Genomic DNA, 14,601 nt, shown 5'->3' on the forward strand with positions numbered 1-14,601 from the left:
GAAAGTAGAAAATTCTCGACTGGAGATTATATTGGAGTAAAGAATAATAAAACTTCTATTTTTGTGGTGAATACGTGTACTTGACGCCACGGACTGTTTTATTTTGTTCAAGTAAATGTATCTCAAGAAGAAATAATTGATATTCACCGTAAGATCTCATTTACTTGCAATTGGTTCAATTTATTGGTTTCAGTAAAAATCATTTTTTCTATCAGTGCATGTTATGAGGAATGTCTGCACCGGGGAATTCGAAAGAATTGAGCTATTCACGCAAGTTCCCTACAATTCAGTAGTGAAGTGGTAAAACGGTTCAAGTCAATCTCCCAGTTGAGTTTTTGAGGAATATTTCCGAATCTAAGGGAGATAGCGAAATTTTCGTAATTACATTTGTTATAGCACTCAATCGGCTCTACAGAAAAGGTTACAACAATAATTTTGCTATCTCCCTTAGATTCCGAGATATTCGCTGAAAACTGGTCAACAGTCAAAATTGACTTGTACCGTTTTACCACTTCGCTACTGAATTAAAACTTCAACTATTTCGGGTTTCTTGGGGGGAAGGGTGTAACACACACACACATACAATGATAATTAATTTTTCACCGTCATCAGATGGCTTACCTCGGTTTCATTTTATTTTTAATATTCACGTAATAGGAAACAGCTCGACAACGATGGTTTTTTCATTTAAAGTCTTCAAGAGGTCTGGACAATTCGAGTGCCCCCCCCCTCCCCCGAGAAATGGTTTATTTGAATCAAAGGGAATAAAGCTAGAGCTAGGAAAATCGTGAAAATGAAATTGCGACAATAAAAGACGTGAGGAGTTTTCGCTGGGGGAAGACAAAGAGCTGGAATGAATCGATACTGAACATTCTGAGGTAACGGATATAATGAGGCTCGATTTTCATCGAGGGTGATTACTTTTTGCTGATGCAAGTGATACATTCAAGAATATTTATTCCGTTTTTGTCATCAGATTTGACGGAACACTGACGTAATCCAAATGGAGCTGAAACTAGCGAAGGATTTGCCCGCGGAAAATTCGATTTAGGCGAGTCTGGGGGACTATAAGTATTTTCAAGTCGTGAGAAAACTCGTTTGCACTTGAAGAAAGTTTGGTCACATGATTGTTGACTCTTGCGCCCTCAAAAGTCCTCTCAATTGAATTTTTCTGTCGTTTCAGCTGCATTCAAATAAATATATTTTTTTAATATAAAAAAACGTTCATTTGATTCCAACAGAAGATTCATTTGAAATGAATGAATGATTTATTTGACTGTTGTTAAAGTAAATGAAAAATTTCAGGCGCAACTTGAGTTTCATTTGATTAAAATCCGTCATTTCTCGGAGGAGGACAAGACAATTTCTCGATTGTGCATTTTTTTTTATTGGAAAAGATTATTCTTTTAAAGTGCGATAAAAGGTAGAGTAGGTCCCTTCTATAAGTCATTTGTTTCACATATTTCCTTAGAGAAATTGGTGCACAGTGTGGTCTTTTCATTAAAGTTTTAATTAATCTAGTGAGACTCTCGCGACAGGTCAATCGGAGAATGTCAATGGTCTCATTATGTTCGACCCAACCTGTTGTATATCATTGCTCGATGATTATGTACACATATGGGAGATGATGATGACCTGCCGCTGAGCGAGGAAGGACGTACATCTAGTACTTTCTGATAAAACACGATGCTATGGTAAATCCGCATGGAAAATTCATATCCCTGAACATCTGCCAACTGCTATGCAGTTCCGTTTCGGTTTTGCTAAAGTCGAAGTTGTTGAGTGACATGTCAAGAACGTTGAGGCCATGTGTGAATGTAACCTGTGACAATTCTAATTTGGTTGGGACGAGGAAATCGAGTGAAACCCGCCTTTAGTTCTGGTTTTTTCCTTTTCGAACTCCGTTCCTGATTTTTTAATCTTTCCATATGGAAAAATCATTCAAGTTTAATTTGGGAAATGTCTCAAGAGGCCTCGGCATTAAGAAAACCACTAAAATGCTGGCAAAACTTTGTGCCATGAATTCTCAGCAAAAAGGGGATGGAAAAATCTGAAAAATGGCTTAAAAAATTTGTTCATTTTGTAGGAACTGGATGAAACGAGTTGCGTGTGATCTGAAAATGATAAGTAGCTTTGAGAAATGTTTAAAAATGCGAGGTGGGGCGCCGCCATGTGTAGCGCCATTTTCATCAGGGGGCGGTATCCCAAGATGGCGACGCTCACATGTCACCCACCTCGCATTTTTGAACCTTCCTTAAAATTATTTATCCCCTCCAAATCAGCTTCAACTCACTGCATCCAATTCCTACAGAATGAACAAATTATTCAAGCCATCCTTCAGATTTTTCATCATAGATTTTCATGAAAAATTGAAAAGTGAATGTAACCTGTGACAATTCAAATTTCGTTGGGACGAAGAAATTGAGTGAAAGCAGCCTTTAGTTGTTTTTTTTCCGAACTCCGTTCCTGATTTTTTAACCTTTCCATATGGAAAAATCATTCAAGAAAACCACTAAAATGCTGGCAAAACTTTGTGCCATGAATTCTCAGCAAAAAGGGAATGGAAAAATCTGAAAAATGGCTTAAAAAATTTGTTCATTTTGTAGGAACTGGATGAAACGAGTTGCGTGTGATCTAAAAATGATAAGTAGCTTCGAGAAATGTTTAAAAATGGGAGGTGGGGCGCCGCCATGTGTAAAGCCATTTTCATCAGGGGGCGGTATCCCAAGATGGCGAGGCTCACATCGGTCCCCCACCTCGCATTTTTGAACCTTCCTTAAAATTATTTATCCCCTCCACATCAGCTTCAACTCACTGCATCCAATTCCTACAGAATGAACAAATTATTCAAGCCATCCTTCAGATTTTTCCACCTCCCTTTGCCTGAGACCTCAAGCCCCCAAGATTTCTCCGCATTTCAGTAGTTTATTTACTCCCAAGGCCTCTTAATCATCAACTCGAGCAAAACTCTCGTCTTTTCTCATGCGGAAATGGAATTGAAATCCGAGTGAAGATGATTAGTTCTATTCTATTTCGACACAGATTATCCGTTTGCTACATCTGTAATATTTTTAACCCCTACAAGATGATCCTTTGTTCCTTAATTAGTATTAGCCACCGATAAACTATTACTTCGATCCCTTGAGATGACTAATGAAGTTCTCCCTTCAGCATTTATGACAGCGTAACATCAATCTCGAGAAATATTACGATTCAATAGAGACAAATCTACTTGAAGGATGACGCAAAGGTGTTCCCTCCCGTCATGATTGTTTATGCTAGCTTGAAAATCGAGCCAATACGTAATATCGTGGTCTCTTAAGTAGTCTGTGAGGATTCATAATCAGATACATTTGTGGGGGGGATGAGAGCACACGAGGTAAACGATCTTAATTCAATAGTCCATTAATGAGCGTATTTACGATTAATCATTACTCAATCCTTTCTTCAACTTTTGATTCATCAGTTTTTTTTTTCATATTGCTCATAATAATCCTGTTCATTTAACCAGTTATAAATAATTACGATTACATGAATACATCGCGCGATTTTAATTTATATTCTATGCTTTCTCTAGGTTCATATTACAGACTAACGTTCAATGACTAACTACTTGAACATTCTTTATGTGTTAATTATTTGTTCTTGTCCAGTTTACGATCAATCAACAGTTGTTGGGATTGACAGGTCACCAAATCACTGGATTATTCCCTTAATTATTGCGTAACAACAACGATGAGTATGAGATTATGGATGATGTGACGGGATTGCTAATGACTTCATTGAGTTGCCTTCAACATTTTTCTTTCGGTTATTGTTCCAGTTATTTTCTTGGTCTACACAAGGCTTGAATGTCTACCTTCAGCAGTTGAGATTACCAAATTTTTCATTCAACTGTGATCTCTGAGGAGTGGAGTGTAGATTGACGGGAAAAAAATTGTCGATGAGAAATTTGTTTTCTCACTTTTAAAATACTCTTTCCTCAGTGTAATTCCCCACTCCATTGTTCAATTCCACCTATTGTTTGTCCCATTAACGTGTTTTCAGATATGAGCAAATGTCATTTCAATTATTATTTTTTTTCTTGTAAATTCATTTTTATTTCAATCTACGCTCGTTAACATCTAGCTTCTACAGCCGCAATGTTTCTCTACCAGTCTTTTCTCATTCTCCGTACCTAGGCATCGTTTTTTTTAATTAATAAAATCGTCAATTATGAACCCTGTGTTGTATATATAATGCAAATCAACTGTACATCCGAAATCATTTGAATTTTTTCACTTAATTTCACTTGAGCCGCATTGATTTTGAGATATTATCGGTCATTTATTTATGGCACAAATTAATTTTGGCGCATGCACATCCTTCCTGTTATCAGGAAGACAATTGAGACGTATTTTATGCTTCTTTTTTACTGTTAGACGGCTCAAGGTCACGCTGACAAACATCTCTCGCGTATCCCCTCCCTCTCACCGCTAGGATTACACTCTCTGCACCAATGAAACTGGTGGAAGATCATCTCCATGTCCTTCATCTCTCTCTCTCTCTTTCTCTCTCTTCATCCAGACAAAAAGAACGAAAATAAAATCAACAGAAATGTGTCGCCATCACTCGTTGCTGATGATACTCGAAGATGTCCCAGGTGTTTTCATTTGCTGCTAGAGTCTCCACAGACTCGATCTTCTCGTTCCACCAATGCCTGCCATTAATACAGAATCCTTTTCGTCTCACCATTGCAAATCCTCATCAAGGGGTACATTGAGCAGGAAAAAGGGGGGGAGAAAAACATTGAATCCAATTTCAACGAAATTAACTTGTCATCGACATCGGAAATAAAATAAAAAAATTACTCTCAATTTATTCCACTGTCAGTCAGATGAGAATATCTCATGCTTCGATTGGATGAATTTTGGAAGACCCCCGGGGGATGCGAAAAAGAAAGAGTTTTGCATTTCACACGTAAAAAATAATTCAGTCCTATCTAAAATTGTACCGACCAGCATGTGATATGGAAACCATCTCAACGGGTAGTGAGCCACGTCGTTTGACACTTGGCTCTGGTATTGAGTCCCTCTTGGACAGTTCCCTCTTCCAGCCACTCCATTTTCCATTCTCATTGTCATCCGTATTACCAGCGAACATCTCTGGACCCCCGCTGCTGCGTCTCTTCAGTGTTTTTTTACGATTACGAGTCTTTCCATTAACACTATTCCGACCGAATAAATCACGACGCAATTCTGATATGTCAGCTGGTACTGAGCCTCGTCGAGGTGACGGCATACCAGTTGTTGGGGCGTTGTTGTTGCTGCCGTGATTGTTGTTGTTGTTGTTGTTGTTTACGGGAAAGTTCTCTCTGTCATCTGCGTGAGGAGGAAGACGAGGAGAAATTAAATTTCATCGGGGGAATTCGCATCAACTGCGAGGCCTCACACGACGGGATTTCGTGAGTGCAGTTGAGTTCAATGATTTTATCATTTCTTTGAGGATTTCGGAATTGACATGGGGACGGAGGAAAACAGAGTGCGGTTTTATTGGATTTTATGATGAAAAATTCCCAGCACCGAATTATAATTTTAATTTTAAAAAATGACCAGTCATTTGAAAACCTAATATACTGCTCAATTTTTTTTTTGAGAATTTGCTGAATTGACATGGAGACTAAGCAGAACAGCATGCGATTTTATTGGATTTTATGATGAAAAATTCCCAGCACCGAATGATATTTTTAATAAAAAAAATTCACGCCATTTGAAAACGTAATATACTGCTCAATTTTTTTTTTGAGAATTTGCTGAATTGACATGGAGACTGAGCAGAACAGCATGCGATTTTATTGGATTTTATGATCAAAAATTCCCAGCACCGAATGATATTTTTAATCAAAAAATTACACGCCATTTGAAAACGTAATATACTGCTCAATTTTTTTTTTGAGAATTTTCTTAATTGATATGGAGACTGAGCAGAACAGCATGCGATTTTATTGGATTTTATGATGAAAAATTCCCAGCACCGAATTATAATTTTAATTTTAAAAAATGACCAGTCATTTGAAAACCTAAAAAACTGCTCAATTTTTTTTTTGAGAATTTTCTTAATTGATATGGAGACTGAGACTGAGAACAGCATGCGATTTTATTGGATTTTATGATGAAAAATTCCCAGCACCGAATTATAATTTTAATTTTAAAAAATGCCAGTCATTTGAAAACCTAAAAAACTGCTCAATTTTTTTTTTGAGAATTTGCTGAATTGACATGGAGACTAAGCAGAAAAGCGTGCGTTTTTATTAGATTTAATACTGAAAAATTCCCAGCACCGAATTATAATTTTAATTTTAAAAAATGCCAGTCATTTGAAAACCTAAAAAACTGCTCAATTTTTTTTTGAGAATTTTCTTAATTGATATGGAGACTGAGCAGAACAGCATGCGATTTTATTGGATTTTATGATGAAAAATTCCCAGCACCGAATTATAATTTTAATAAAAAAAAATGACCAGTCATTTGAAAACCTAAAAAACTGCTCAATTTTTTTTTTTGAGAATTTGCTGAATTGACATGGAGACTGAGCAGAACAGCATGCGATTTTATTGGATTTTATGATCAAAAATTCCCAGCACCGAATATTTTTAATAAAAAAAATTACACGCCATTTGAAAACGTAATATACTGCTCAATTTTTTTTTTGAGAATTTTCTTAATTGATATGGAGACTGAGCAGAACAGCATGCGATTTTATTGGATTTTATGATGAAAAATTCCCAGCACCGAATTATAATTTTAATAAAAAAAAATGACCAGTCATTTGAAAACCTAAAAAACTGCTCAATTTTTTTTTTTGAGAATTTGCTGAATTGACATGGAGACTGAGCAGAACAGCATGCGATTTTATTGGATTTTATGATCAAAAATTCCCAGCACCGAATGATATTTTTAATAAAAAAAATTACACGCCATTTGAAAACGTAATATACTGCTCAATTTTTTTTTTTAGAATTTTCTTAATTGATATGGAGACTGAGCAGAACAGCGTGCGATTTTATTGGATTTTATGATTGTAAATTCCCAGTAGCGAATGATATTTTCAACAAAAAAATTATCAGTCATATGAAAACCTAATAATATACTGCTTCTGATCCCTCATAAATTCCCTTTTTTTAAAGAGAGATTTCTGAATTGACGTGGGAATAAAGCAAAGCAGCGTGCGTTTTTATTAGATTTAATACTGAAAAATTCCCAGCACCGAATTATAATTTTAATTTTAAAAAATTACCAGTCATTTGAAAACCTAAAAAACTGCTCAATTTTTTTTTTTTTAGAATTTGCTGAATTGACATGGAGACTAAGCAGAACAGCATACGATTTTATTGGATTTTATGATCAAAAATTCCCAGCACCGAATTATATTTTTAATAAAAAAAATTACCAGTCATTTGAAAACCTAATATACTGCCGAGGGCAGCCTCGTGTGGAAGACTCGATCGTCTGATCACCGGTAAATTCTCTTTTTTCAGCCCCAGTGCCGATCTAAATGACCCCCCCGATTTGAGTGCTACAATGAATTTAAAAAAATAAAATCAATACTGTCTCATCTATTACCCCCCATTTCTTAATTTAATTAAGAAATGAGAGGTTGCACTGAAAGAGATGCATACTTTGGTGGTCGGTGATGTCAGCGGGTACTGATCCCCTCCGTGCATTAGTGTCGATCCTCGTGGTCATTGTAATTGACACGTCATCGAGTCTAGACATCAGCCCCACTGGTGCTGAACCCCTTCTCCTCGCCCATCCCTACAATCGTCATTCGATGATTAGGTAATAAAAACTATTTTTCATATTAATCAATGCTGAACTAATTTCAAGTTTAATGAAGGTAAACTTTATTACCTAATAGTTTTTATTAGGTAATAAAAACTATTTTTCATATTAATCAATGATGAACTAATTAATCTAGAGCTAGGACCAACGTTCGGCCATTTTGATTTAATGAACGGCAACAAGATGGCGGTGGTATTGTTGAACAGCTGATCTGTTCGGAACTGCTATAACCTTATGCTATGTAGGATGCAGATAATTGTGCATTTTTTTAAACGTGAAAATCGTAGAAATATCTCAGACAAAAGTTTATTTTTTTGTGAAACAAATCTATGACATCGATCTGGATGTGACTTCCCACGAAAAATGCATTAAAATGCATCTTTCCTAATGAATTATTTGCACAGAATACCCTCTATTTGACACTTTTGCATACCCATATTTCTCCAAAAACTAAAGAATCACACGACTGTAATAAAAGATTCAACAAGTCATACATCTTCATTAAACTATTAAAATTGCTTAACCGCTGATGAGCTAGTCAATCCAGCGCTAAGACCAAGCTTCGGCCATTTTGATTTAATGAACGGCAACAAGATGGCGGTGGTATTGTTGAACAGCTGATCTGTTCGGAACTGCTATAACCTTATGCTATGTAGGATGCAGATAATTGTGCATTTTTTTAAACGTGAAAATCGTAGAAATATCTCAGACAAAAGTTTATTTTTTTGTGAAACAAATCTATGACATCGATATGGATGTGACTTCCCACGAAAAATGCATTAAAATGCATCTTTCCTAATGAATTATTTGCACAGAATACCCTCTATTTGACACTTTTTCACACCCATATTTCTCCAAAAACTAAAGAATCACACGAGTGTAATAAAAGATTCAACAAGTCATACATCTTCATTAAACTATTAAAATTGCTTAACCGCTGATGAACTAGTCAATCCAGCGCTAAGACCAAGCTTCGGCCATTTTGATTTAACGAAGGACAACAAGATGGCGGAGGAACAATTCAACAGCTGATCTGTTCAGAGCATCCATAGCCCTATTTTCGTCCCTGTGTCCTACGCTACGTCCGCCAGACACTCGATTATTCTCGAAAACGTGAAAACAGCGGAAAAATCTAATCCAAAACTTCCAGCAACTTCTCTCTTCAGCTATTACCATTCCCAAAAAGTTATTCCACTGTTTCCCACCAACTAACCCATTTCTGAGCGATGGCGATTTCTCCTCGATGAGAAATCTGTCATTCTTCAGATCATGAACAGCCAAATGATAAATTCTGTGACTCACCTGCGACGTGCGCCTGGTAGCCGGGCATTTGCCCTCGTCACTGCCCCTGGGATCGACATTCTCCTTCATCCTCCCATCGTCACTCATCTTCATCATCTTCCCGCCCTTGTGCCTGCCGCCCTCGGAGTCCCGTTTGCCCCCCACAAAAACACTCCCCTCGCAGGAAGTCTCGCCAATGCTCCTCCTGGGCTCACTCCCACTGTCACTACTCGAGGAGACACTCTTGAGCCTCGGCGGCGACTCCGGCGGACTCCCAATGAAGAAGACCTTGTGCGTCGGCAGATCCGAGGTGACCGGAATAGTGGTGAACCTCCTGCCCCCGCCCTCCCCGGAGACCTTGACCTCTGTAACCGGCGTGGAGAACCTCCTCATCTCACTCTCCTTCATCTTCTCCAAGGGGCCCCCCATGAGAGGCATGCATCGGTCCCCAGAGCCCTGGTCCTCGCCAGCCGACTCCTCGAGGCTCCACTGTCTCTCGGAGTCAGACCTGGACACCGGCCTGGAGTCACTTCCACTCGACTTCTGTCTCGCCCTGGACCCCCCAGTCAAATTCGCGTAGATCTGCGCTGGATCGGCCTCTTGGGCCGACGACGGCCTCTTGTGCCGATGATGCTTGCCGACTTCGTCACCCTTCATCCCCTGGACAGAGTGCCTTCGCCGTTGGTCACCAGTCATCGCCGACTCGACGTTCAACCGATTGAAGTCGGCAAAGGCTGACTCCCGTCGCCTGCTGTGATCCACCGTGTAAGATCGCGAACTGATCTTCCTCTCACGGTGGCTCGCACTCGATCTGTCCCTGGAGGGACTCGTGGAGGTCGACGACGCCGGCGACTCCGTCTCCATCAGCGTCTCCGTCAGACACTTGGACATCTCCGCGGTTGTCGACATGTACCTGGGGATGCAAAGTCACAGGCGTTTTTCACATGCGTCAAAAGTCGGAAATTTAGCGTTTTCACTCCTGATGCGAATGACAACTGACCGGTCAACTTGTCCATCGTCAGTCATTTTTCCCATTGTTATTTATGCTGACGAGGCATCATTCTTATGCTCGGTCATTATTTTTCGTTTTATTCGTGATTTTTTTTTTGATATTTGAATAAAATTATGAATAACGTCGAAATGGTCATTTTTCCGGTGTTATTTATGCTGAGAAGTCATCATTCTTATGCTCGGTCATTTTTTTTCGTTTTATTCGTGATTTTTTTTTGGATACTTGAATAAAATTATGAATAACTATTAATTAAGTAAAAATTAATCGGCCTTGCGGTCACAGGAGATGGGAGAAAAACTAGACGTTTTTGACCATAAATAAGCCAACGTTTCGACCCATTCTGCGGGTCCTCTTCAGGGCTTGTTTATTTGATAACCAAAAGCAGTCAAATAGAAAAATGTCTGTACATTTCAGACTAATGTCAGAGTGTGTAGCACCATCGTGGGTGTCATTTAGAGTCAAAAAAATGATTCTCAAAAACTATTATCGAAAAAACAGTAATAGACGTTATTTGAGCGACGAATAACAATAAATATGTCAAGAACTCTTGTGAGGGTTACTAAACCCGAGTCAACAAGGACTCAAGTCCCCCGTAAGATCGTATGACTCTGAGTTACAAACAAGTTCTATTAGTTATTTATTATTCTTTAGTAATTGGCCTCTGCGGTCATTAGCCCATTCAAATTGACGAAATTATCATTTGGACATTAATAATTTCGCCAATTCGAATCGGCTAATGACCGCAGAGGCCAATTACTGAAGAATAATTTTTAAAATTCGGTCGAAACCCTCTCTACAACATTATTTATTTATAAGAAAGAAATTTTTGAAACAATATCAATATTTTGCGAAATTTAATTTAGATAATCCTGACTATGATTTTTTTCAAATTTTTCTCATGCAATTTAGTTAGAAAATTCAAAAACGATAACATGATGAACGAAATCGACTGGCTCTATACAGAGGTAAAATGACCGTTCAAAATTATTTTTGTCATTGTTATGACCCGAAATTCCGTCTCTCGTTTTCTCCCCAAAACTGTTCAATGATGGCCATTTCGCTCAGTGCGGTGAAATTTTCATGAGTTAATAACCATCAGTTAATAACCCCCCAACACGTACCTGATCCTGACGTAAGGCTGCAGAGGCGGGAAGGTCTGCTGTCTGGTCAGCTGTTTGCTCTGCGCGGACTTCTGCGCTTCGGGCTGGAGAATAGTGCAGAGTCTCGAGGCCTCGATGTTGCTCGTGATGCTGGCGATGCTCGTCTCCGGGAGTAGGTTCTCCGCGGAGACTGGCCGCTCACCTGTGCTGTTGTTGGTGGTGATCTCCAGGAGAGACGACTTCGAGGACATCAGGGAGAACGAGCTCAAGGGATGAAGACTCTGGTCGTCCAGCTTGACAAGGGGTAGCTTGGAGCTGTCGTGGGCGCAGGGAACGCTGTCCCGTCGAATGACCCTGGGGGGTGGGGCCAGAGTGTTCGTGTGCATCGGTACCGAGTGACGCCTGGCCATTCTCGTCACTGCATTCTCCGCTGGCAGCTCGATATTGAGAACTTCAACGCTTCCAGTGTCTTCATGCGGAATCTCCTCCTCGGAGCTGGGGGTGCTGTGGACCTCCTCCAGGTCCGACATCTCCGTCTTCGTCTCCTCCGCCGTCTCCTGGGCGATCAGAGCCTCCCAACGCTTCCTGTTCGCCCGCAGGTGGCTCATCAGCGTTATGCTCAAACCGTCACCCAGAAAGCGATTCCACTCTTCGTACAGCGGTGTCACTACGAACTCGAAGAAGCCTACCTGTATCTTAGGGATACTGATTGAGGAACGATCACAGAGGGGAGTCACCGGCAGGTTCAACTGGCGCTCGTAGTCACCCTGTCTGAAGAACTCTTCGCACACTTTGTACGCCCACTTGCGGGAGATGTCCCAGGGGCGGCAGGGGTTCGATATGTCCGCGCATTTCAGGGATATCTGGAGGATGAAGTGGCGGTCCTCTGAGCGCTCCATGTCGAGGGTGTTTGTGTCGAGGTAAGTCTGGGGAAATTGACGATCTTTGAACGATCTGGGAAATGGCGGGGGCCATATCTCGGTTTTTGTGGCATCTCTTTTGGTAAACTCGGATTTTTTGGATTCTTGGGGCATTAAGGATGCTTGACAAATTTGTTAATGACAGATTTGTTGACAAATTTGATGATTGAAAATGGTTAAATCTATAGGGTGGTCTGTGCCAAACTGTAAAAGACACTTGGATAAGTTAATTCGTTCAAATTCATTCAAATTAAAATGCGAATTTAATTTATGAAGCGAAAATTTACGTTATAAAAGCATTTTACAATGATTTTATTATTTAATCTTCTGCTCCATATCGAGGGTGTTTGTGTCGAGGTAAGTCTGGGGAAATTGACGATCTTTGAACGATCTGAGAAATGGCCGGGGCCATATCTCGGTTTTTGTGGCATCTCTTTTGGTAAACTCGGATTTTTTGGATTCTTGGGGCATTAAGGATGCTTGACAAATTTGTTAATGACAGATTTGTTGACAAATTTGATGATTGAAAATGGTTAAATCTATAGGGTGGTCTGTGCCAAACTGTAAAAGACACTTGGATAAGTTAATTCGTTCAAATTCATTCAAATTAAAATGTGAATTTAATTTATGAAGCGAAAATTTACGTTTTAAATGCATTTTACAATGATTTTATTATTCAAACTTCTGAAGGATTAAGTGGCGGTCTTTTGAGCGCTCTATGTCGAGGGTGTTTGTGTCGAGGTAAATTTGGGGAAATTGACGATCTTTGAACGATTTGGGAAATGGCCGGGGCCATATCTCGGTTTTTGTGGCATCTCTTTTGGTAAACTCGGATTTTTTGGATTCTTGGGGCATTAAGGATGCTTGACAAATTTGTTAATGACAGATTTGCTGACAAATTTGATGATTGAAAATGGTTAAATCTATAGGGTGGTCTGTGCCAAACTGTAAAAGACACTTGGATAAGTTAATTCGTTCAAATTCATTCAAATTAAAATGCGAATTTAATTTATGAAGCGAAAATTTACGTTATAAAAGCATTTTACAATGATTTTATTATTTAAACTTCTGAATTTGAATATCAATATGATATTCAAATGTCCAGACTTTTTAAAAAAAAGATAATGATGAGCAAATGTCATTTAAATGACACTGAATATTCATAATTTTTTTACAATTTTTTGTCACGCAATTTAGTTGACAAATTTGATGATTGAAAATGGTTAAATCTATAGGGTGGTCTGTGCCAAACTGTAAAAGACACTTGGATAAGTTAATTCGTTCAAATTCATTCAAATTAAAATGCGAATTTAATTTATGAAGCGAAAATTTACGTTTTAAATGGATTTTACAATGATTTTATTATTTAAACTTCTGAAGGATTAAGTGGCGGTCTTTTGAGCGCTCCATGTCGAGGGTGTTTGTGTCGAGGTAAGTCTGGGGAAATTGACGATCTTTGAACGATCTGGGAAATGGCCGGGGCCATATCTCGGTTTTTGTGGCATCTCTTTTGGTAAACTCGGATTTTTTGGATTCTTGGGGCATTAAGGATGCTTGACAAATTTGTTAATGACAGATTTGTTGACAAATTTGATGATTGAAAATGGTTAAATCTATAGGGTGGTCTGTGCCAAACTGTAAAAGACACTTGGATAAGTTAATTCGTTCAAATTCATTCAAATTAAAATGCGAATTTAATTTATGAAGCGAAAATTTACGTTATAAAAGCATTTTACAATGATTTTATTATTTAAACTTCTGAATTTGAATATCAATATGATATTCAAATGTCCAGACTTTTTAAAAAAAAGATAATGATGAGCAAATGTCATTTAAATGACACTGAATATTCATAATTTTTTTACAATTTTTTGTCACGCAATTTAGTTGACAAATTTGATGATTGAAAATGGTTAAATCTATAGGGTGGTCTGTGCCAAACTGTAAAAGACACTTGGATAAGTTAATTCGTTCAAATTCATTCAAATTAAAATGCGAATTTAATTTATGAAGCGAAAATTTACGTTATAAAAGCATTTTACAATGATTTTATTATCTAAACTTCTGAATTTGAATATCAATATTGGACAGTTGGAGAATTTTTTAAAATCTGGAAAAAAATTAGATAGTTGACTTTCGGAGAAAGATTGATAAAATAATTAAAAAACTGCAATTTTTGAAAATTGCGAGCATTTTCAGTAAATAATTCATAAACAATTACCTGTCCACCATGGACAATCATTTCTTCAGAATCGTAACAAATTCATTCAGTTTAAACAACGTCAATTATTCATTTACAAAAAACGAATATTAAAAAAAATAATAATTCTATGCCGAACGTAATTTGAATGACGCTGAAGATTGGATATCCTTAATTGCAAGCCCAGAGGTCATTTTACAAGTGAAATAATAGGAGAGGTCGAACTATAAGAACTGAGCGGTTGTGACAATGCCCCCCCCCCCCCCCC

At 38.3% G+C, this 14,601-nt stretch overlaps 1 protein-coding gene across 5 annotated transcripts in view; it reads right to left on the bottom strand.

Annotated features, from left to right (window-relative positions):
• Positions 1-460: 460 nt before the first annotated feature.
• LOC107041345 overlaps positions 461-14,601 on the bottom strand; it is a 71,956-nt gene continuing 57,815 nt past the window's right edge. For 3 of the 5 annotated variants that reach the window (XM_015261857.1, XM_015261855.1, XM_015261853.1), the window contains exons 10-15: positions 11,235-12,139; positions 9,123-10,014; positions 7,658-7,793; positions 7,429-7,554; positions 4,998-5,360; positions 461-4,699 (exon numbers count right to left, since the gene is read on the bottom strand). In XM_015261857.1, coding sequence (XP_015117343.1) covers positions 4,659-4,699; positions 4,998-5,360; positions 7,429-7,554; positions 7,658-7,793; positions 9,123-10,014; positions 11,235-12,139 — 2,463 coding nt within the window. In that variant the 3' untranslated portion in view covers positions 461-4,658. Of the gene's footprint in view, positions 4,700-4,833; positions 5,361-7,428; positions 7,555-7,657; positions 7,794-9,122; positions 10,015-11,234; positions 12,140-14,601 lie in introns of those variants that run through there. The other 2 variants (XM_015261856.1, XM_015261854.1) reach the window with 2 other exon arrangements.

The sequence above is a fragment of the Diachasma alloeum genome, unplaced genomic scaffold (genome assembly GCF_001412515.2).
Source record: "Diachasma alloeum isolate Michigan unplaced genomic scaffold, Dall2.0 Dall_scaffold_00362, whole genome shotgun sequence".
In the NCBI taxonomy this organism is placed as follows: Eukaryota; Metazoa; Arthropoda; class Insecta; order Hymenoptera; family Braconidae; genus Diachasma; species Diachasma alloeum.